The sequence below is a fragment of the Embiotoca jacksoni genome, unplaced genomic scaffold, assembly GCF_022577435.1.
Source record: "Embiotoca jacksoni isolate LCO1_2020_lvr unplaced genomic scaffold, fEmbJac1.0.p SCAF_32, whole genome shotgun sequence".
Taxonomy (NCBI): Eukaryota; Metazoa; Chordata; class Actinopteri; family Embiotocidae; genus Embiotoca; species Embiotoca jacksoni.
The window spans coordinates 4,999,328-5,022,173 of NW_027185384.1; the positions used below are offsets into that span (position 1 = coordinate 4,999,328).

General features: G+C 39.7%; 1 protein-coding gene across 1 annotated transcript in view; it reads right to left on the reverse strand.

Annotated features, from left to right (window-relative positions):
• Positions 1-22,846, reverse strand: part of LOC138207509 (ceramide kinase-like) — a 37,357-nt gene extending 14,511 nt beyond the window's left edge. Inside the window, exons 1-6 of the mRNA XM_069164776.1 lie at positions 22,610-22,846; positions 12,599-12,733; positions 11,011-11,133; positions 6,806-6,931; positions 6,085-6,151; positions 3,840-3,985 (exon numbers count right to left, since the gene is read on the reverse strand). Coding sequence (XP_069020877.1) covers positions 3,840-3,985; positions 6,085-6,151; positions 6,806-6,931; positions 11,011-11,133; positions 12,599-12,733; positions 22,610-22,757 — 745 coding nt within the window. The 5' untranslated portion in view covers positions 22,758-22,846. The remainder of the gene's footprint in view (positions 1-3,839; positions 3,986-6,084; positions 6,152-6,805; positions 6,932-11,010; positions 11,134-12,598; positions 12,734-22,609) is intronic.

Below are 22,846 nucleotides of genomic sequence, written 5' to 3' on the forward strand. Positions count from 1 at the left end.
CTGATAAAAGACAGAGTGAGAGAGAGGGGGGGGGGGGGGAGGGGGGGGGGAGAGAAGTGAAATCTAACTAGTGATGTTTTGAGCTGGCTCACAGAAGCGTGACAGAGGAGATCAGGCCTGTCATTCGGCGGCGGACACACAGATGAGTATGAAGATGAGCTCCCTCTCTCGCTTTTTCTGTCTTTCTATGAATATCACTTATCTGGCCTTTGCCTCCTCTCTTCCGAGCCTCATAATCACATCCGAACCCTTTCCAATTGCTCCTGACAGCCATGCACTGCCAGCTATTTTGCTGAGCGTAAAAACGGTGACATATGCCATTTGACTCCTCTAAAGCTACTCAGTGAAAGCCAACTGACTTTGAATGGATTTAACTGGCGCGCACAGATGTTCGATGGTGTTCAGGCCTCAGACGCTCAATGTTTTATTCCCCCTTAAGTTACTCAACCACAATAGCCTGTTGGCATATTCAGAGGAGAGAGCATAAGCTGTCACAAGACATATCCTCAGCAGGGAAGCTCCGGTTTTTTATCTGCGTTTCCCCAAAAACTGTCTCGCCAGTAAGATCATCTTGGCTGTTAGATCGTCTTTATCTCTTGGACAACAATGAGCTCTGGGTGCTTTTTAGTGCTGCCCCAAAAAGGATGTTTTTGTTCTTTGAATCCTCAGTACATGAATGTATTTATGGCTGCACTTGTGACAGTATCTTACAACAACAGCCACGAGCCGCTTTTAAACCAGACGCACCAACTGCCTTGTTGGTTTTTTGTCATTTGCATAATCTACTTTTAACATGGGGGTTAACTGGCATTCCTTTTCAGTCAATAACGGCTAAATCCGGTGCAACAAGAAGGTGTCAAAAACAGTTGTTTGTGTGAAAGCTCGATGACGAGGCCACTAATGAGTTCACGACTCCTAATTTGAACCTTGGCACACAGGACTTTGATACCTTACTAAGAGATTCCAAAGACTGACATCACAATCGATCGTTTTATTGATAAAATCACATCCAGGTGGAAAAACCATACAGTCCGTGGTGATGATATAGGCTCGGATTTACATAAAATCTAAGACTACATGCAGAAGCACACCTGCCATCATTGCCTTTCAAGCAAAGGTGTGTGTTTTTATGATCACCATTATTTTGTCACTTTACTGGCACACAAATATAGTCTCAACTGTTTTACAATGGAAAGAGATTGAAACAGAATGATCAGAGCTTCACTGATCATTATTAAATAATACACAAGGAGAGGTGGAATGTGTGTGTGTGAGTTTGAGTCCAAACAAGTGCAGGTGGATTCCGTTGCACACACCATTGAGTAATTGATTTCATATATAAGTCTGCAAAAATGTCTGTAGGTCTGATCTAGAATACAATGTTCAAAGACACGGCCAGCAACTCTCAATGCTGTTTCACTTCCCTACACTGTTTGTGTCGCTCATCTCAAAGCCCATACATGTGCCATGCTGAACATACTACAAGCCTTTAAAAAACATCTTGCAAAAGTGGAGCTTCAATTCAAAAAGCCTCAGCTATTTCCTAAAATAACTCGGCACTGTAGTGTTAAGCAAACATTACTCAAACAACTGTAAACAGTGCATTTGTTGGGGACTATTTTCAGAAGTGGATTAACACACATTTGGTGCTCTATTAAAAAACGAGATCGGTGTACGGAGGATTAATTTACAATAAACTGCAGTGCCCAGGTTCATTGTAATAAAGGAACGTGTCATGAGGTGTAACAGTGTGGCTCACTGATTAGTTTTTAATAGATTTTGGAGCTGTTCACAATGATATACTTTCGTTGCGATGGCTGTGCGATTTTTAGAGAATTACAGTTTAAACTCACTCATTTACAGTGTGCATGAATAGACCTGAATCAAGTATATTTCCCCCCTCAGGTTTTGTTTTGAGCTTAAAGTAGAATGCCGATCATCAGCAGTAATTTCTTTCAGTGGCTGAGTGGAGAAGGAACTCTCAAAGGTGATTTTTAAAAAAAAAAATGTTTTATGTATGAAGCCACTACTCATCAGTAGTATGCTTTTACAATGTTTTTGAAAGGATACAAAAAAAAGAAAAGAAAAGAAGCCTGCTCTGATTTTAAAAGCATTGAGGAGAGGTTGACCTTGGTCATTATATCATGATGAGAAAAAAAATCAAAGCACTCCTAATTTTACATTTTCCTGCTAAACCCTTGTATTAAAATTGCATACCAGTAATTTAAAACATCGTTCTGGTGACCACTCACTGACAGCTTAAATCATTTAATTAGAAGTATGATGATGAAATGCTCAACGTTTAAAAAGCCTTATAAAATAAAACGGACATTGCACACCTGACATTTTAATTCATGTGCTTCAGTAAAAAAAAAAAGGATGAGTCAACACATTCAATTTATGGCTGTAAGTAGCCTAAAAATCACTTACTGTGTACCCAGACCATTTTTAATCCACGCTGCTGTTACTGTCAAGCTGTGCACAGGACAGCTTCATATTGATCTTTATACATCGTATTTCTATCCTCATGAAAATTACAGTGATTTCAAAATGTCACTCAGCACGTTTCCATTCATGGCACTTGGAATAATTGGCCCTCTGCAGGCCACTGGTGGGGACCTCAACCCCGTTGCCGTAGACATTCTTTTATGTAAATGATTTAACTGCAGCACTGGGTACAATTTTCAATCAACATCATTCGACACATACCGGGTCTTGACAACGCACGCACACACATACTATATGTATGTGTATATACTGTAGTCCCTCTAGACACAAAATTTGACTGCACGATTTGGTGATGGAGCCACAACAGATTTTTGACAATAGTGAAAGATCTGGTATGAACTTCATGCATTCAGCTGTGGGTTATAGCATGTGTAGGCAGAGAAAGAACAAAAGATCTTTCAGTTGTGTCCTTTAGGAATTATAATCTGTCAGACAAGCATTACATCGTGCTAATAAAAATTAGACACCCCTCACCTGGAGCTTTTATATAGCTGAATATAAAGGCAAAGTTGTTTTTTGTCTAAAAAGAAAAATACACAAAGCAACATAAAAAAACCAAAAAAATGCAAATAATTTCCAGCGATGATTTTACTTTATTACATTTGTATGGTATGTAAGGTATTTTTTTTGTCCCTTTGTCTCAATCTTGTGTGACTGATTCATTTAAATTGGGGTGGGAGTTAAATGTTGCTGACTGAGTTGTAAAAAATATATACTGTTGTCAGTATTCGCATTTATTTAAATTAAGTTTAAGTTTAGTATTACATTTCTTTAAAATATTTACAGAAATATTTAAACTCTTTGGGGAAAAAAAATGCTTTTTTTTTTTTTTTTTTCTTGCGGAGAATTAGATTAAAAAATTAGCATCACTTCCATGTCTGCCGTTAAATAGCAGCCAGTTTACCTTGGGTGAGATTAGACATCTCTGCCCCCGGCCACATCCCAAACATACAGTATAAAACCCATAAAACTCCAACTGGGTTATCTACAGATCAAACAAATTACAGATAAGATGTTCATTAATGAGCTTCACATATGCTGGTAGGTGTTTTTTTTTTTTAAATCGTTTGGACAGAGCCAGGCCAGTTGTGTCTTCCTTTTTAGGGGCTTTATCATAAACTAAGCTGTCCAAAGTTGGTCATTAAAATAAAGTGTGAGAGTGCTATCAGTCTTGTCACCGAAGACCTATGTCTTTATCTTGTCAAACTATTCTTTTAAAGCTTTTAATGAATTTAGAATAACACCCAAATCATGAATTTGACATAAGGGATTTTTATCATCAATACTACTTCTTACAATGTTGTCACCAAATGTATAATGTCAAAGCCAACCTGCAGGAATGATCCCTATGCGGAGAGAACACGGCACCAACTCAACATCTGGTTGGTTCTGGTCCACCCCTTGGTCTGTTTGGGTCCTGGTAACCAACCCATGCAGGATCTCACTGAACATCCCGTCTCCACCCACAGACACCACCCTGGACACACATGAGATCATCAACTTAGACATGGGTTTGACATGCGTTTCCAACTACATTTGAGTCTAGCTCCTGGTCATACAAGTAGCCTGGCTGGTTAGCACATAATGAGTTAAGTTAAGTGCACATGGATTTACTTTATACATATTCACAGGAAAAATAACTATATGGGCAGAAAACCTTGACAAGAATTCATTGAGTCAGCTGGTTGAACTATGAAGCCCTTCAATAAATAAGAATATCACGCTATGCCACCAGCCGTCACAGCTTCTTAAGTTGAACTCAAAACCTTACAGAATTGGTTCTATAAATTACGTGAACTGCAGAGTAAAAATATAATGGACTCTAACCCTGTTCTGGTGGACCGAGTAGCTGATGAATAGAAGCTGGAGACAACGGGGCACTCAGTAGGAAAAAGGAGGCCCTTTATGTTCAACTAACAGCTCCATTTTACCCTCACATGCTTTCTTTACTCACCGACCTGAACAGCATCATGTACAATTTGAGCTAGTTTTAGAATTTAGATTCATTGTACGGTTATTGTAAGTGATGCTGGAGAGCCGAATCAGCTACCTGCCGGAATGACATTCCTAGTGACATTACTTTATTTTGTTAAAGTCTTACTGCTGCTATTACTGCAGTTGATTTCAATTGAACATCTTAAGCACTAGGTTGTCATTCTGGGTCTTGTTATATTTCTCTGAAAGGACCTTTTGTGTGGCAGTAGGCTGTAAATTATCCACTAGATATTTCACCCAATGAGTGATAAGTTCCGGGTTCTTCACTATTTACCATCTACATTAAATATTTCAAAATAGTTTTTATGTGGATGATTCTCAGATCCACTTCTCCCTCATTTTGAAAAGTATATGAATGAATAAGTTTAAAACTGTTGATCTTCCTTAGAAAAATAAGAAGTTATCAATCGATCAGACTCTTTAACTAGTCAAAAAATGCTGACACTTTACACCCTTGAGGAATTACAGAAATATGGTGCCAAATTTGAAAACAAGTTAAAATTGTATCTTTTTTATTTTTTTTTATGGACATTCATGGTGCCAAAATGATCAATACAACTGCATTTTGGTGACCCCCCCTGACTTTTCCTCTTCTTATACATGGGTATAATGTATATAATAATGTATAATGTATACTTCATAATGTATACTTCACCATGAAGTTGACATTTGTAGTTTTGCAATCACTCGATGCATTGCTAAAGAAAATTGGGGACAGACATTCTTGTTACCCTTAAGATGAATTACAATCACTTTGGTGATTTCTTGACATTTCATCTAGTGCCATCAACACGACAAAGTTTTAGCTTGGTCAGTATTTTTTTTGTCACCAAATACCTGCAACAACTTAAATATTCCACCAACCTCAGCTGTGTCATTGTGTTTAGTGCTAATTTCGAAAATGTTAGCATGCTTACATAAGTTAAAATATTGGTAAACATGATATATTCTGAAAATCATCATGTTGTGACTGCTGACATTTAGTTGGTGAACTTGTAAAGCCTAACAGAGATCGCATGACTGCAAAACCTTAATCTTGTTATTATGTGCATTTACAGAACTTGCTCTTCCAAGTTTTCTTTATTTTTTTTAGACTTATTTATATTGTATTATAGAGAAGGAGGCCGGACACCAAGCAATGTTGGGTTGTGTCTTATTATTATTAGTTTGCAAGTTTGTTTAGAGCCCACGCATGAGGTTGAAGGAAATGTTTAAAAGTCAAAATATTATGAAATACTGATATAAAGAGAAATTACTGATCACAGATGACTGGCCTGCTTACAGACAGCCAACTCTGTTCAGGGAAATGCAGGTCTGAAATAATCAGAATTACTCTGGTTAATAAATGTGACAAAGACACATATATACTGGCACTTTGTATAAGGAATTACAAAACAGATTACTGACCAATAGGGCTTCAGACATAGGCTACTTTAAATGTGCGCTTATTAAAATGTAGCTCATGGCCGAGTCTCTTCGTGGCTTTATTTGAATATGAACATATCAGGGTCAACTCCATGCCACAGCGAGGAACCAGTGATCAAAGGCTGATAGCAGGAGCTACTGAGCTTAAGTACTCACCCGTCATATTTATCGAGATTGGCCTCTGTTTTCAAGTGGTTCCTGGCATGATTAGCATGCTCTGTAACTATGGAAACAAATCAAACGGCAAGCATTAGTACGAGTTCAGTGGAGGATAACGTACAGACTGAATAACTGGACTCTTTGTGGAATGACTGGTAGAACAAGCATGCTATTACAGGCATTTTGAAGTACAAGATGAGGAAAAGTACTGCATTTTTGAAACATTGGCTGGAGCCCGGCGAGCAGATTAACGTTTAGAAAAAAGCAGAGGCACAGTGGCACAAAACAACCTCATTCAGCTATTGTATATTATCCAGCAGAATGAGCCCTGAGCCCACGAAAACAAAAACGATATTTCAACAGTAAATCTGTTTACTAGGCATATAATACCAGCACAAATACAATGCTGCAATTCATAGCAGTTGTAGGATGCCCAGAGTGAATAGTATTCACTCTGATGGACCATCAATACCCCAGACTAGTCGTAGCTGTAGCAAACACTTATTGAATAATAGATGTGTTTGGATAGCCAAGCTTATCAACTATCACAGCTTCCATTAAGGTGGTGGCATGATTAATGGCACTAAAAGCCAAATCATATCCTTGCAAGCCTCCTCGGTTCCCGCGAGAGGCCACGGTGGCAGGGGAGATCTATACGGCGGCCATTGAGACTCATTTTTTATTTAAATGTTGAGGAATGCAACTGACAGGGACCCACCTATCACATCGGTGGAGATGCCGGCACGCCGAAACACCGGAGCCACCTTCTGCTCAAAAATACACTTCCCGCGGCGCTTTCCCCCGTATGGATTGATGTACACCAGAAGGCTCTTTGGTCGGTTGGCTGCAGAGGGAGGGAGGAGTATGAGATACTCATTAAAAATGCGTGGTGTTTACCTTTTTTACAAATGAGTAACTGACAACAACTTGATGAAGTTTTCATTAAACAGAGACCTTTTTCAAAATGCTCAGTCAACCTGACTGGTCCCCAAAACATGCAGCATGAAAAATAAATGGCGTGTCTACGGACTATGTGAGGAGTGTGGAGCAATTCAGAGTTACTGCATCATTCGGTGATAAACCTACAAAGTGCTGCGACCGAGAATACTAAATGCCTTGTTTATGGCTGTTGAGGAAGACTGCGTTTAGGACAACAAACTGAGATACAGCAGCTGCTCCGACTGAAAATGAATGGATCGGGATCAAGTGTTAAATGAGCACAAAGAAATATAGGGAGCCATATTGTTTGGCAATAAGAAAAAAGTTCCATTAGATTACAGAAAATGGATTGTATAGGTGATGTAAAGGTGTGCTATGGAGGAGACAAACACTATTGACCAGACTGAGGCTTCATCCTCAAAATGAATGTGGTTAATTTCCTTGAATTGATTCATCCTGCCAAGCATTGTGGGGCCAAGCAGACCATTTCAAATGCCTTCAACCCACTGTACACTCTCACATGCTAGATACACATTAAATCCAGTGAAAGCCAGTTATGTGATCGCTTTGCAACCTTATTAATCTCGCAGTAAAAAAAACCCTCTATTTTTCACTCAATTAGGTCAAAGATTTAATGAAGCGCAATATGTTGACTGATAGAATTATAACATTTGTATGCTCATGTATCACGGGGAAACATAAACACAATGGGTTTTTAAGTTCATTTTCAGTCTACAGTTTAATGTTTCATGTTTGAAAGGCATGTAGGAGACAGATGTGCAGACTCCTGAGTGCACATCTGGACAGCGAGCATCATCTTCATGCTTCATGACCAAGATATTTTTATACAAGATTATGCTCTTTTTTTTCTCGTGTTTGTAGTGCCACCATTTATATGTTTTATCAGACTGTTGTTGTTGGTACTATTCTTTGTGTCTGCGCCTGGGAGACACTGTCTTGAAGAGAAATGCAGGAGGCCACCTCTATTGTAGGTTTGCCTGCGGGCTGTCCTGAGGTCACTGTGCATAAGATACTGCTGAAAAGAATGGTGACTTTTATGGACAATAGTGCACACGTTCCTCACTGAAGAAGAGCTCTCTTAGCAATAGGCATATGGAATAAAGACGTTGTTTCAAATTTACATTTTATAGTGTATTTAAGTGCTTTAGTTATTCTATAAATTAAGCTTTTCAATACAAAATATGATTAATTAATACATTATGATGGGTTCTTACGATTCACCCTAATTTTACCAGCTGCAACATTAAAGTACTATATTTACACTGTGGTTATTTATTGAAATGTGCCATTCTGCATGATGAGTGTTTGTGCTTTTGGTTATTGAAATGCTAGAATATTGTGCTAATTAGACATGAAATGCTTTCCTATGAATAGAGCTGTGAACAGTTATTTCACCAGCTCTGCTGTTTGAAACATGAAATAAAAATGTCAACATGATTTCACCAGCTTCCCCGAACAGTCTGGAGAAATCATGTCGAATCTATTTTTATGCTTTCATTTCATTTTAATGTAGAAACATCATTGAATTTGCATTTTAGACCAGTTACTTTGTTACTTTTACTTTGTTAATCTTATTTACTATAGTTTATTTGCAATATTAATCTCTAAACTATTCACATACATTCACATAATTTCCCTTTTGTTTGCCTCGATTGATGTTGCCCATAATAATGAATTTTAGTATGTGACGGCACCAATATCATACAGGTATAGTATAGTGAAAACTGTTTTCTTTGGGCATTTCAGTAACTTATATTCAGTGTGTTGGCGTCCCAATGAGATGCTGCATAGATCACTAATACACAGGACTGAGTTGCATATCGCATGTGGAAAATTGCTGTAAAATTACTTCAGAAATCAAAATGCCTGATCTTTACAGGACACCCACATCCCTCTGGGAATCTTTTGTGCGGTACAGCACAGCATCTATTAATCCAATGCTACCCCAACAGACAAACCACAGCAGCAGCAGCAGCTTTTAAACACCCTCTGAAACACAAACCAAGTTTAAATGTTTATCATGGATCACGTTCCCCAGATTTCACAATGGAAGACTCCATGTAATGTAATTCCCTGGATTAGCTTTATAAAGACTTTCACCTGTTACTAAATACACTTAATCCAGAGTTTATTTGCCCTTTGGCTCCACTGCAGTGAAACTTAATGACTGTGTACTTCAGTTTTATATGTACAGTGCATCCGGAAAGTATTCACAGCACTTCACTTTTTCTACATTTTGTTATATTACAGCCTTATTCCAAAATGGATTAAATTCATTTTTTCCCTCAAAATTCTACACACAATACCTCATAATGACAACGTGAAATAAATTTTTTTGAAATTTTTGCAAATCTGTTAAAAATAAAAAAAAAAAAAAAATAAAAATCACATGTACATAAGTATTCACAGCCTTTGCCATTACACTCAAAATTGAGCTCAGGTGCATCCTGTTTCCACTAATCATCCTTGAGATGTTTCTACAACTTGATTGGAGTCCACCTGTGGTAAATTCAGTTGATTGGACATGATTTGGAAAGACACACACCGTCTATATAAGGTCCCACAGTTGACAGTGCATGTCAGAGCACAAACCAAGCCATAAAGTCCAAAGAATTGTCTGTAGACCTCCGAGACAGGATTGTATCGAGGCACAGATCTGGGGAAGGGTATAGACAAATTTCTGCAGCATTGAAGGTCCCAATGAGCAGAGTGGCCTCCATCATCCACAAATGGAAGAAGTTTGGAACCACCAGGACTCTTCCTAGAGTTGGCCGCCCGGCCAAACTGAGCGATCGGGGGAGAAGGGCCTTAGTCAGGGAGGTGACCAAGAACCTGATGGTCACTCTGACAGAACTCCAACGTTGCTCTGTGAAGAGAGGAGAACCTTCCAGAAGGACAACCATCTCTGCAGCACTCCACCAAGCAGGCCTGTATGGTAGAGTGGCCAGACGGAAGCCACTCCTCAGTAAAAGGCACATGACAGCCCACCTGGAGTTTACCAAAAGGCACCTGAAGGACTGTCAGACCATGAGAAACTAAATTCTCTGGTCTGATGAAACAAAGATTGAACTCTTTGGCCTGAATGCCAAGCGTCATGTTTGGAGGAAACCAGGCACCGCTCATCACCTGGCCAATACCATCTCTACGGTGAAGCATGGTGGTGGCAGCATCATGCTGTGGGGATGTTTTTCAGCGGCAGGAACTGGGAGACTAGTCAGGATGGAGGGAAAGATGAATGCAGCAATGTACAGAGACATCCTTGATGAAAACCTTCTCCAGAGCGCTCTGGACCTCAGACTGGGGCGAAGGTTTATCTTCCAACAGGACAACGACCCGAAGCACGCAGCCAAGATAACAAAGGAATGGCTTCGGTACAACTCTGTGAATGTCTTTGAGAGGCCCAGGCAGAGCCCAGACTTGAATCCGATTGACCATCTCTGGAGAGATCTGAAAATGGCTGTGCACCGATGCTCCCTATCCAACCTGATGGAGCTTGAGAGGTCCTGCAAAGAAGAATGGAAGACACTGCCCAAGAATAGGTGTGCCAAGCTTATAGCATCATACTCAAAAAGACTTGAGGCTGTAATTTCTGCCAAAGGTGCTTCAACAAAGTATTGAGCAAAGGCTGTGAATACTTATGTACGTGTTATATTTTCGTTCTTTATTTTTTATAGATTTGCAAAAATTGTAAACAAACTATTTTCACTTTGTCATTATGGGATATTGCGTGTAGAATTTTGAGGAAAAAAATGAATTTAATCCATTTTGGAATAAGGCTGTAACATAACAAAATGTGTAAAAAGTGAAGCGCTGTGAATACTTTCCGGATGCACTGTATTTGTACCAACACTCGGCCAGATTCCTAGTTTTATGGTGCCTTGTCTGTGAACCAACGCTGATTAAGTCCTTAAGTCCAAAGTACATCACCATATCTGTTAGAGAACATCATTACACAGCACATACTGAGTAATGACAGCTGCTCATTTGTAACTCGAATCCACTGCTCACAGAGTCCCTGGTTGGCACAGTGAAAGGTGACGTCACTACAGCGCCACTGGTGCTGCCTGGTCCTCCTCACGTAGGAAACTGTAAAGAAACAAAACAGAACGCTCTAACTACTTAGCAACCAACACCTCATAGCTTTTAGACAGAGAGTGTCTACGGAAGAAAGATGATATCATCAAAACTAGACAATTCCCTATCAGGAGATAACACCAAAGTGCTAAACAAAGCCTCTCATATCATATCATGCTGCTACAGTATGTGCCATCCATAATCTAAAAGTACCTTCCCTGATCTGAATATCTAAAACGATCATTATAGCTTGTGACCCAGAGTATTTTTGGGCTGGTCATTTTGTTCATTAATGCTTTTCTCACTCACTACATTCAGCACTACCCGGCTGTGCTACAGTGCGGGCTTGCCCACAGAATGAACCTTTTTCTGTTATCTTACAGGCCAGGTCAATCAGATATGTGAATGAGTAGGAAATGAAGTGATGAGGGAAATGAAGAAGAAGCCAGTTAAGTAAAATAGGGCTCTGCTGAAAGACAAAAAGTAGAGATGGAGTCACATAATATCCTGCTAGGAACATTACTGAAATATTTACATTAAGGAGCCAAAAATCACCCGCTAAGCACTTTGACGGCAGATTCACTTGCTAAGCATTACAAAGTCAAATGATCACACTAAGCATTTTTTCCATCAGATAGAAAAGTTAACTTTTTGGGCAAGTTCCTCAGTCCAAATCACTTACCTTGTACTTACAGTGGGGCAGGCAGAGAAACGCTCAGAGTGGGTGTAAAACCGTCCTTTAATAAGTTACATAATCGGGATGTAAGTGATGGGACATGTCTTTGAAGCCAAGTTTTCCACAGATTGTGGGAATGCAGTTGTGTCAGACTCTCCACACACTCTCATGCCAGTAAAAGCTCACATTAGTGAGATCATTTTTAACATTTGGCTATGATAAATAATGTAAATCCGATCTTGTTTGGATATAATCTATTGGCTCCAAATCAAGCATTAGCCCCAAAGTCACTGGCATGCTGCCATCTTAGACCCAGACGGCTAAGCTGTGAGGGACTCTGTTGTTAATGCATTACTTTCTAACTATGGAGCTGTCCTACAGGCTTATTTCCTGTGTCAGATCACTAGTGATTGGTGGGGCTAAACGCAGGCTCTCAGCACACTTACGCAAAATGTAACTGTGATGTGGTTTTAACCTACTTCAGTAAAATGAAAGTGACGATGACGTAAACTGGCTTCAGGCTCTGTTGTTAGAAGGAACAAAATATGCTGCATCTATTTCTTCAAAGGGCAATTCAGCAATATAGCACTGTACTTCAATAACGCGGGGACAACAAAGAGAAACAAAAGTGCTGGATGCTGTACTGCAGACTTGGCAAAGTTTCTTTAGAGCCATAGAGGACATTATAGCACGTCTGCTTTCGCAAGCTGAATAGTATGCTCTGTAACTTGTGAAATAACTTCCATGTGTCAAAATAGGGAAGTGTCACTTTAAGTATGCACATCAGTGTTTGTTTTGTACCTGTGAATGCATGGGGATACAGCTGGGAGTGCTGTTTTGTCTTTTCCTGATGCTTCCTGGTCTGTGTGTCGTCTTCGTCACCATCTTTTGTATTGCGGATGAACAATATTTCACACACTTGAACTTGGCTGTGTGCTGGAAAGATAATAAAATAACATTTTAGTTAATTGCATGACATTATAACCAAGGCATTAAGCTCTTTTGCAGTCATAATAAATTCTCACATGTACACAGACATATTCGAAAACCAAATCACCTTCTGCTCACAAAAGCATTCAAAATGTTTGGTATAAGCATTAAAGCCGCAATAATCAATATATTTATATAGCAATGGATCCCAATATCATGTGTTATCTGAATGGTGTCAAGCATAGAGACAGAATTTGTCGAGTGCGGTATGATCTGGTACCTCCTGGTCTTGTTGAGACGAGGTGGATCAGGCAACTTAAGGAGCTGCAAAGTAACAGCAAAAGAGTTTAATGGGCTGTATTTTACTGTGTTGAAAGCCAGCATTATGGAAAATCATTATTATTACTATATTGCTTTTAAATGAAACACAGTGACCAGGGGAAACCGAGACAAAGGCAACTAAATCAATAAAGGGAAGATAATGCCTAAATATTCTACACTAGGCCTCATAATGTAACTTACCCTTCAAAGCACTTTTATTTAAATCCAAAAACCCTGAACATTCAATCACAATAGATGGCTACAATCAGAATAACTTCAAAAGTGCACTTTTACACAAGGAAAAGGACAATATTACTTGCAATGAGTTTAGCTGACCTCTTCAGCTGCATAACATGCAGACACTCCAGTCTCTCCTACAAATTTATTCAGCTGATATGGTGAAATGGATAGGAGGGAGGCATGACATATTATTTCTCTCCTGGGAGTCTGAAGAAATAGGATTTCATTTCTTTCTCAAATAAAGATGATACGCCATGCAGGCATGAATAACTTTATGGCCATCGATATTCACACTTTGACAAATAGGAAGAAGAGTTATGGCCATGTGGGTAATGGCTTTATTTCAGAAAAAAAAAAAGAAACCAAGAATGGGGAGTTTCATTCCAACTATTTGAAAAATTGTACCCAGTGCTCTGCGTTAAAATAAAATACATAAGGAATTATCTAAAATTGTGTGTTAAATTTTTTCAAGCTTATCTAGTACAGGGTCACACAGGCCTGACACTATCCCATCACTGGTTGGGTTGCCCATGTATCATACATAAAGTTTTAGTTCACCTGATGAGACTGAGGGGAAAAAAAAAACAGAACACACCAACCCACTCAGATGAGAACATGCTATCAGATAGTGCTCGTGCAAGAATATTTTTTTCTTTTACTGAGGCTGCTTTCTAAGTAATCAAATTATAGGCATATATACGTGATGTGCATGTCATACAGCTGGAGGCATTTACTGACCATCAGCAGGTAGCATGTGAAACTATACTAAGACAGCTTTTGGTACATAAAACCACAAACAATATCTTCTTCAAAATAAAAACACTAGAAAAGTTTAAATATGGGACCTTTAACACTTTTCTGCAGGTATATATAAGCCTTTTTCGGAAAAGCGCGGGGGTTACTAGTAACAGTAGCAGCAGCTTAGTTGAGTCATGACCGTGTGACCGTGAACCAGCATGCACAATTTTAGGGCCCCGAGGCAGATAAATAGAACTGAGTCATCGTTTATTTTATGTACACATCTATCTTTCCCACTATAGTGGCCTATGTTCCCAAAGAGTGTAAGATTGCTACATTAACTGACCTGTGGACGTTTACGGTGAGTCTTAAGGGAGTATCTTACACAAACAGATCATTGAAGAAGTTTACCATGTGTGGTGTTGATTTAAGCGCTCCTTCTACACACATTGGGGGAAAGTAAAGGGAGATAGCTGAGATGCAAATCTACTTTTGCAGTCATCTATTTGTGCAACACGTTATACTGATAGTCTTGATTTATCACCGAGATGTGCTGACAAAATAGACACGCTGTATTGAGGAGGATGTTAGAACATGACAAAAATCATTTCATGCAAGCGTACACAGAAAAGCAAAACCAGATTATCTTTGGTAAGATGTTGCATATTGATAGTGGCAACAACATGAACCCGAGATTACAACAAACTGTAACAGGTTTGAGATAATTCATCATGAAATTTTGCATTTGCTGTTTGGTTCGTGTCATAAAGCACCAAACTTGCACCCGAGTTGTGCTAAAACACTCAGTGGAATATATTAGAATATCTTATCTTGTATCTTATTCATTTACATGTTTGTTATCTTAAACTCCCTGGTTTACGGTGAAATCCAAAAAATGAAAAATGTATGAAATCTTTTAGCCTTGTGGGAGAATCCACTTCTGTCACAGACAAAAAAGCCAACATTCATGATTGTGTCAGTACAGGGAGTCTTGTTTTCTCTCGCCGGGGTGTTCCTCTGGACAACTTGGTCAAATTAACCCCGGAGACGAGGACAAATCCAACGTCCCAGTGAACTGTGTTTGGGAAGGAACTGGAAACAATAGCTGACATTCCCACATTCTAACACTGCTCCAATAACCCTGCCACACACTCTCTCAGAGGCATAAACACACACACACACACACACACACACACACACACACTCCGAATATGCACACACAAGTACACAATAATCCCGTCACCACACACACAGAGAACACATACCCACACACAAATTCCCTACTTTTTAGCTCAGTGCAGTCCCTAAGCAACATGCTAAGCCCTCGGCCATACAAGGCAGATCCTCTCTGCTCTGCTCTGACATACTTTTCTTTGTGCTTGAAAAGAATCTTAGCACTGGCAGTCAGCCACTGTGTGCAGCCTATTCATACCACACAGCTCAGTGTGTTACTGTAAGCCAGAGAGGTCTGCTATCTGCAAAAAGTCAGCTTTTCAGGAACTGCGGAGAAAATGGCTTTCTGCTCTAATGTCTGGAACTTGTTCTGCAGTTGGAGGAGAGCATTCAAATGTTTGTTTTGTTGCTGCAAAGTGATGCTGGTACCTGATAATTCTGATTGGGAAGGCTGATATAATTGAGGATAATAAGCCAGCAATCATTTCCTACAAACATGTTTGAATGAATGGCTCATATACATTTTTTTCATTGCTTTACACATAAAAATGTGGGGATGAATGAGCCATTTCGCCTTCAGGGAATAGTTCTACATCTTAGTTTGCTCTCTTGCTAAAAGTTACATCAGAAGAACAATTACACTCTCACATCTGTATGCTGAACATGTAGCTATAAAACCAGTAATTGGTTAGTTTTGCTTAGCTAAGCATAAAGAATACAGAAAACAGGGGGAAACAGCTGGACTTCACTGTTTGACCATGAAATGGTCTGAAGAACCATAATCATGCATTTAAGTGTTAATCAGTGAGCTTGAGGTGTATTGGGAGGCTAACTTTGTTTGATTTTTTTTAAAGAATGAGGCTATATTTTTTCCCCAAATGTTAAGCTATTCCTTTAACATTAGAATCTACAGTCCAGATTGTAAGTATTAAGACAGTTTAGCTTTGTGCTTGAGCACATTCCATTTGAAATAAACTAATGGATGCTACATTAAAGTGCCAAGTCTCAGAAAAACATGAATATGATTATATTGTTTGATTGTGTGTGTGTCAACTATGTGTAGTAGAATTACTTTTGAACCCTTAAACTTTGGGCACTATGTGTTAAAAATCTCCCCAATAACATCCTCTATATTGATGTAAACTCACCCAAATTAAAGCTGAGACGTGGCCCGTAAATGTGGTATCCAGTGTTATATTTCAAATTGATTGTGCTGAAGCACAGAACCCATCCAAATACTTCTTACCTTGGCTTTATGTGCCTATGGATCCACTTGGTTCTCATGTTTATCCCTGAGAATCCTACTAAAGAATAACTTTGATAAGTGTCCAACGTTTGTAATTATGTGTACTTTTCTACATGATTGTCAACCTGTCAGGTCTCAGCTCAGGCTTCCCCACAATAGCGGCTCAACTTAACCACCAGGGCAGTAAGTCCTAGTTCAAAGAGGCAATCACATGGAGTGACGATAAGGAAGAAACATAAAGATTAGTTCACTACCCCTGCCATGTGTAACTCTGGACCTCAAATCCTGGCAATGGCAGTGTGTTGCTTTCCCCTCAGCATAAATGTAATCCCCTAGCTCTGGCACTATTAGTGCCTTTCTCTACTGAGCCAGAAACACCCAGGTCCTCAGGGCCCAGCGTGCCACTGGTTTCCACTGTAACCACATGAGATGGATTAACACCTGTAATGCCAAGTGAACTCGATTAAAGGGCCAGGATCAGTTTTCAGGTTTATGTTTACTGCCCACCACTGGTTCCCAGCATTGTTGACTTTCGACTGTTTATAATGAGAACTGTCACAGGTTGCAAATATTGACTGTGTTCAGTTTATCCAAAGAGTAATTATTAAAAAAAAACATTTTAGAAACTCATGAATCATCCAGGTTAATCTTGTGCTTTGCTAGGGTCCAGACTCTCAGGCTGGAAATCACTGCCACTGCACTCACTGATACAGTGTCATATTTCAGCGATCATTCTAGCTACATATGATAACCCAAACATGAGCAGCACGGAGTGAAGTGGCTCTAACTACCGAGAGGGTCAGAAATTCAGCAGCACTCCACCAGGATTTTGAGAGCCACTGGTCTTGGCAATAATTATTTCCTATAATAATGGAACAAAGAGGATCTTTGTGTGAATGAAATGGAGAGTAGGAGGTCCGTTAAATTCAGCTCTTGTGGTAGTAATAAAATCCACCTGGGGGGTATGTGTGTGTGTGTGTGTGTGGGGGGGGGGGGGGGGGGTATCCGACAAAGTACAATATGATAAAACTTCTTGCAAGTCAGTGCTTGTCCTCTTGGCTTTTGTACTATTATGTCCCCGTAGGTGATAGAAAATGGAACATCTTCAGGGCTTTTCAGTAAATTTAGAATGGTCAACCCATTATCACCCCAATCATCAAATAATGCCACCCTTGTTTCAACCTGCTGGTATATCAGAGATACGCTTTAGGTTTAGGCACCAAAAAACAGATCGTTAGGTCAAGGACAAGATTGTGGTTTGAGTTGAGTAAGTAACTTTACATAAGTAACATGATGTAGGTCATGTGAGCCACTTCATGTATGTATGACTAGTAAGAAGTCCCTGTTGACTTATCGTCAATGGCAAATCTTGCATGATCTCTCACCATGTTTACCAGCTGGGGACACACTCGCACTGGTCGGTGAAATGCAACTGGAGCTACAACAGTTCAGTCAACTCTTGGCAAAAAAGCCAAACAATTGCTGGTTCCAGCATCTCAAATGTGAAGATTTGATTTGTCATACATAATAGCAAAACTGGATATTTTGGGGTTTTTGGACTATCGCTGAAACAAACTAAGACATTTGTGGAGAATTATGATGAGCATTTCTCACTATCTCTGACATTTTGCAGACAAAATGATTCATCAAGAAAATAATAAGCAGATTAATCAATACTGAAAATAAATGTTTGTTGCAGCTCTACACACGATTAGCATCCTTCATTTTGGAGTCTCTGCCCTGATGCTGCCTCAAAGGTCAACACTGTCAAGACTGCTTGCTGTTGGTAAATGGCACAAATTTGCATGTCAAAGTTCACCAAAGTTGAATTTAGCTTACATCCTGAGAAGCTCTACTGTTTTAAAATCTGGTGTGAAGCACTGCTGTTGGTTATTTAATCTCAGTCCCTGTGGTGGAGGATAAGTCTTTTCCCGCTGCATGTGACACTTAATTACTTTAGTAGCAGTGCCTTTAGTTCACTATTAAAAAATAGATCAGAGATGATGGATCAACAAGTACCCGTGTCTGTGTGCAGGTACATGTGTGAAAAATATTTCGGGCAAGATTCATGTTCCTGCTCATACTGCTTCCCTAAACCAGGAAGGCATGCCACCAAACAGGATTCCACTGACGTTTTCTGCACAGCGCTTCACATCAACATTAGGTTTGAATTCCTTGTCACATTCTTTGCACAATGCTTGTAAAGTGACCACATACATTTTCTCGTGAGCCCAGAACCATGAAGTCTATGATAGATTTAGACAAGACTGCACTGAATTTGATCTTAACTTGGTATACATCATACATTTTCATGTTTGCGTCAGAGATTTTGTGTTTGGGTATATGATATCTCTGACAACGCAGCGCCTGGCCTCACCTTCTTCTGTCCTCTGACAACAAGAAGCTGTCATCATATTCATATTCTGCTGTTGTTCTCTGCACTTCTCCCTTTACACAGTGGATCAGTATGTAATCCCTTTGTTGTTACTGTGGTTTGGCGCTGACAATGTGTTAGAGGACAAGTCGGTGCAGGCTTAAGGAAATGCTTTGCATTTTTAGGTGTTCATACACTGTTTATGTTGATTTTATGTCATTCCTGTTCTGCTTTTACATATGGTTTTCCGACTGACGTGCAACATGGGTGCAAAGGGCGAGATACGATTTAACTGAGGGTGTGAAACTGACTAAACTGTTCATGTTGGATGAGCCTGGCCCCAAAGTGGATTTAAGTTGCAGAAATACGTTAAAGACTGGTCATCACCAAGATGCCCTCATGCAAGTTCATTGTGTAATTAGCTGTGGCGGTCCAACTCTTTAGTTATATTGACCCAAGCCTCAGGTGAATGAATGCAGTCAGTGTAATAAAAGATCCTGTGTTGGTGCCAGCCATGCAGTATAACCCTGCACAGTTTACCCAATCTCCAGCTGTCATTTTCTGGCAGTGTTTATTTCCCGGTATCTCTCTTGCTCCCTCTGCAGCCGTCTCTCAACGTACAGACAGGGCTGTGCATTGAGCACCAGCTTTAGATTACAAAGCACAGATCTGCATGGCTACACATGGCAGTGAGCTGTCAAACAAGACATGTGGATTTCTCCCAGGTGCAATGGGTTTGTTAAGCCAATGCTTAGAAAAACAGATGGAGAACAAAAGGACAACCAAGGTGGAAGGTATAACAGGGGGACAGTTAGCGGGGGTGCAATGCAAGTTCACTGGTATGCCGTAGGTTCCATAGGTTCAGTGCAAGTCATTCATTTCAAAATAAGTTGCAATCTCCCCCCTTTTTTTTAAACTTGACATTCTTTAACTATTTTAAATCTCGTGCTGCTTTTGGAGCCACGCTAACAGCATAGCTCTCCAATGACAGTGTTGTGACATTTTTCGTCTGCAATAATATTCTACAGAGGATGATGGCTTAGACTTTACAGATGTCCTGAGTTTTCATCTAGTGCAATGCAGTTCTAAGCAACCGATGTACAAAATCATGTCGTTTTGTTTTGTTTCTCAACTTTGTATAGGTGGATTTGACTATAGACGGCTATTCAGAAATTATGATATGCTATTTCAGCCTGATTTCCAATAACTTCAATAGCCTATCGCTAAAACTGCATCCCTCACTGTGACACGTTGGATCCCTTCTTCGCCACATGGGAAAGCAAAAAGCTAAACTCCCCCTGGCCGAGAGATATGTCCAGGCTTAAAGGGCCTGAGGAGGTGCTACTCTCTAAGCATAGTAATTTGGAGGAAGGGAGAGATGGTTTCTAAAGCGTATGCTATGATTTATTCAAGATTTTACTCCATACTGCAATTGTATCAGAGGAGTGACTCAGGCATTATGTGGACACAGGATTTACTGTAGGCTCAGAGACCAATCCTTCTCAGTGATTGGCTTTTTGTTTGTTTGCCTGTGTGTGTGCAGTATACAAATAGCATTCCTGGCTAGGATACCCCGTCTTGTTCTCTACTCAGCAGATCTGACTGACGGATGCTCTGGTTCGACCAAATCCACTTAAATGTCAAGCAGCAACATCCACGGATGTTGTCTAACCCCAAAACATCAAGCCCAGACTGATGTATACTGCACATAACAATTCTTCTCTGCATTTTATAACAATTGTGTGTCAGTTTGATGTTAGGGAAAGTATACTGGGCAGAAAATAGAATGTACGAGCAGAGGAAGACCTGTCAAATTTGAGTCACACTGCATGATTTACTGCTGAGATTACATTTTCTGTCTCAGAGTGCTGCAGTATTTGATATTTCTTGTAAATTTATAGGAAATGTTAAGACTGCACAAACAAGCATTTTTATATTTTTCATTTTTACAAACTAAACTAGGAAAGTAAATTGTAAGTGACGAAGAAAAAACTTTCCTTATTCTGAGTTACTAATTTAATTTGGAATAACTCTGCTGTCATGATCACTACCTGTGGCCAGGTAACTCCAGAACAAGAGTCTCAAGGAATGATGTGACATTTTCCCGCCTTAAATGTAAGCTGAACATGAAACGAAAACAGAGAGAGAGAAGTGTGGAGGCCCATGATTGAAGTCCCCAGGCAAAACATTTGGAATCAAGAAACAGAGCATGTCCTATTTAAGAAGGTGCAAAAGCTTTAAGGAAAATTCCAGCCGTCACCACTCTGATCTTTGACTGGACTCTGATTATCATTAGTAGCCAATGCAGTGTAGTTAATCAGTGACTTTATCAAAGACTTCAAATATAGAATGGTGAATATAATTAGCCTGGTTCTGTATGGTTGCAGTTTAAGTCACTTGATTTACTCAGAATTGAACTTGACACCATTTCTGTTTTGTGTTTAATATTGAACTTACTGGATATTTAATTCCTGGCAGAGTCTCCTTGTTTGATTCCTAACTCCAGGGTAAACTGACCTGCTCTTGTCACAATGACCACTTGGGGGGATTTTGATGTAGTCACGTTGAACATTGACTGGATAAATGGAAGTCTTTATGGTAGGTTATTATAGGGCGCTTGATACCACTTTGAGGAAGGTCAATGGGCAGGTTTAGAGTGAAGTGTGCAGTGCCAGCTGTAATGACTCCACTCGATATGGTACAGTAATTGCAGACCAGGGAACTCATTTCGATGAACAAACATTAGCCCCGGGATGTTATATGAACGTGCCGATTAAGTGGAAGTTATCTGATGCAAACGATGGAAAGGGACAAAATTTAGAGCGCCTCTTGACAATCACAGAAACAGTAAAGAGAACTTAATGCCCAGACCGTTAATCATATATATGCTGGAAATTGAAATTACTCTGACCCCAGACTGGGACACACCAACTGTTTGTAAAGCAATCACAAGCTGGTCTCTGACCAATTGATTTGATAAATGTGCTCGCACCTTTAAAAGTCTTGGTACAAGTTTGGGTAACATGTAAACTGGCAGCGAGCCATTATCTGAAGGATCATCCAATCGAAAGCCACAAGTACGTATAGTGCAACTATTTTCGTGTGGTTTTTTTTCCCAATCAAATTCTCATGTACGTAAACTCAACACTTGCAGTGAGCAAATTTAATAAAGGTTTATATCCGTTTATAGAAAAAAATCTCACATTGTGGAGATCTTCAAAGAGCTGAGAGTGGCATAAAGCCCATTCCATGAATGAGTTAATGAAGTAACTGCTCCCTGTGAGGCATATTAAATAACAGTCTAACAAGTAGGTTGCATGTAAGAAACAGAGGCTGTCATTTACCCATGGCTGAAAGCCCACCTGTGTGACCTCCTCTTGTCGGCGAACAGACCTTTAACAACAGTAACTACATGACCTGACTGTTGCTCACTCAACATGTGCATGATCCCGATAAGGAGTGCAGACTGGGAAGAGACAGCTGCTTCACTCCACTTTGCATGTTTGGTAATGCTTTCATTTACTGAAGGCACATGATGTACTGGAGGGTAATGCAGTGTAGGACATTCAAATGAACCATATGTTACTTTTTAAAAAACATAGATCTCTGATGGTTTGACCTTCTGTGGCTGCTCCTTCTTTTAACATGTGTATCATTCTATTTTTTTTTGAAAAAAAACAAAAAAACAAAACAAGTTGGTGTATATTTGTTGACTTTTCAGACGTAAAATAAGCGGGTTGAGGTTATTACACAATCAGTAAAATCATTTATTTCTGCATGTCAGACTTACCTATTTCAGAAATGCCAGAGCTTCGTTTTCTGTTCCCCTCTTTTCTCTTCCACGCCAAAACGCTGCGATTGAGAACAACTTCTACCTGTCTCTGCTTCTGGAAAAGCTTCGATGATAGCAAACTGGGTTGTTTCTCCATATTTGTCATTCAGACGTGTCCAATGATCATCATGTCAACTTTGTTACGGCCTGCGTAACGAAACGCAATCGGTGTCTGCAGCGCGTTGAGACCGTTTG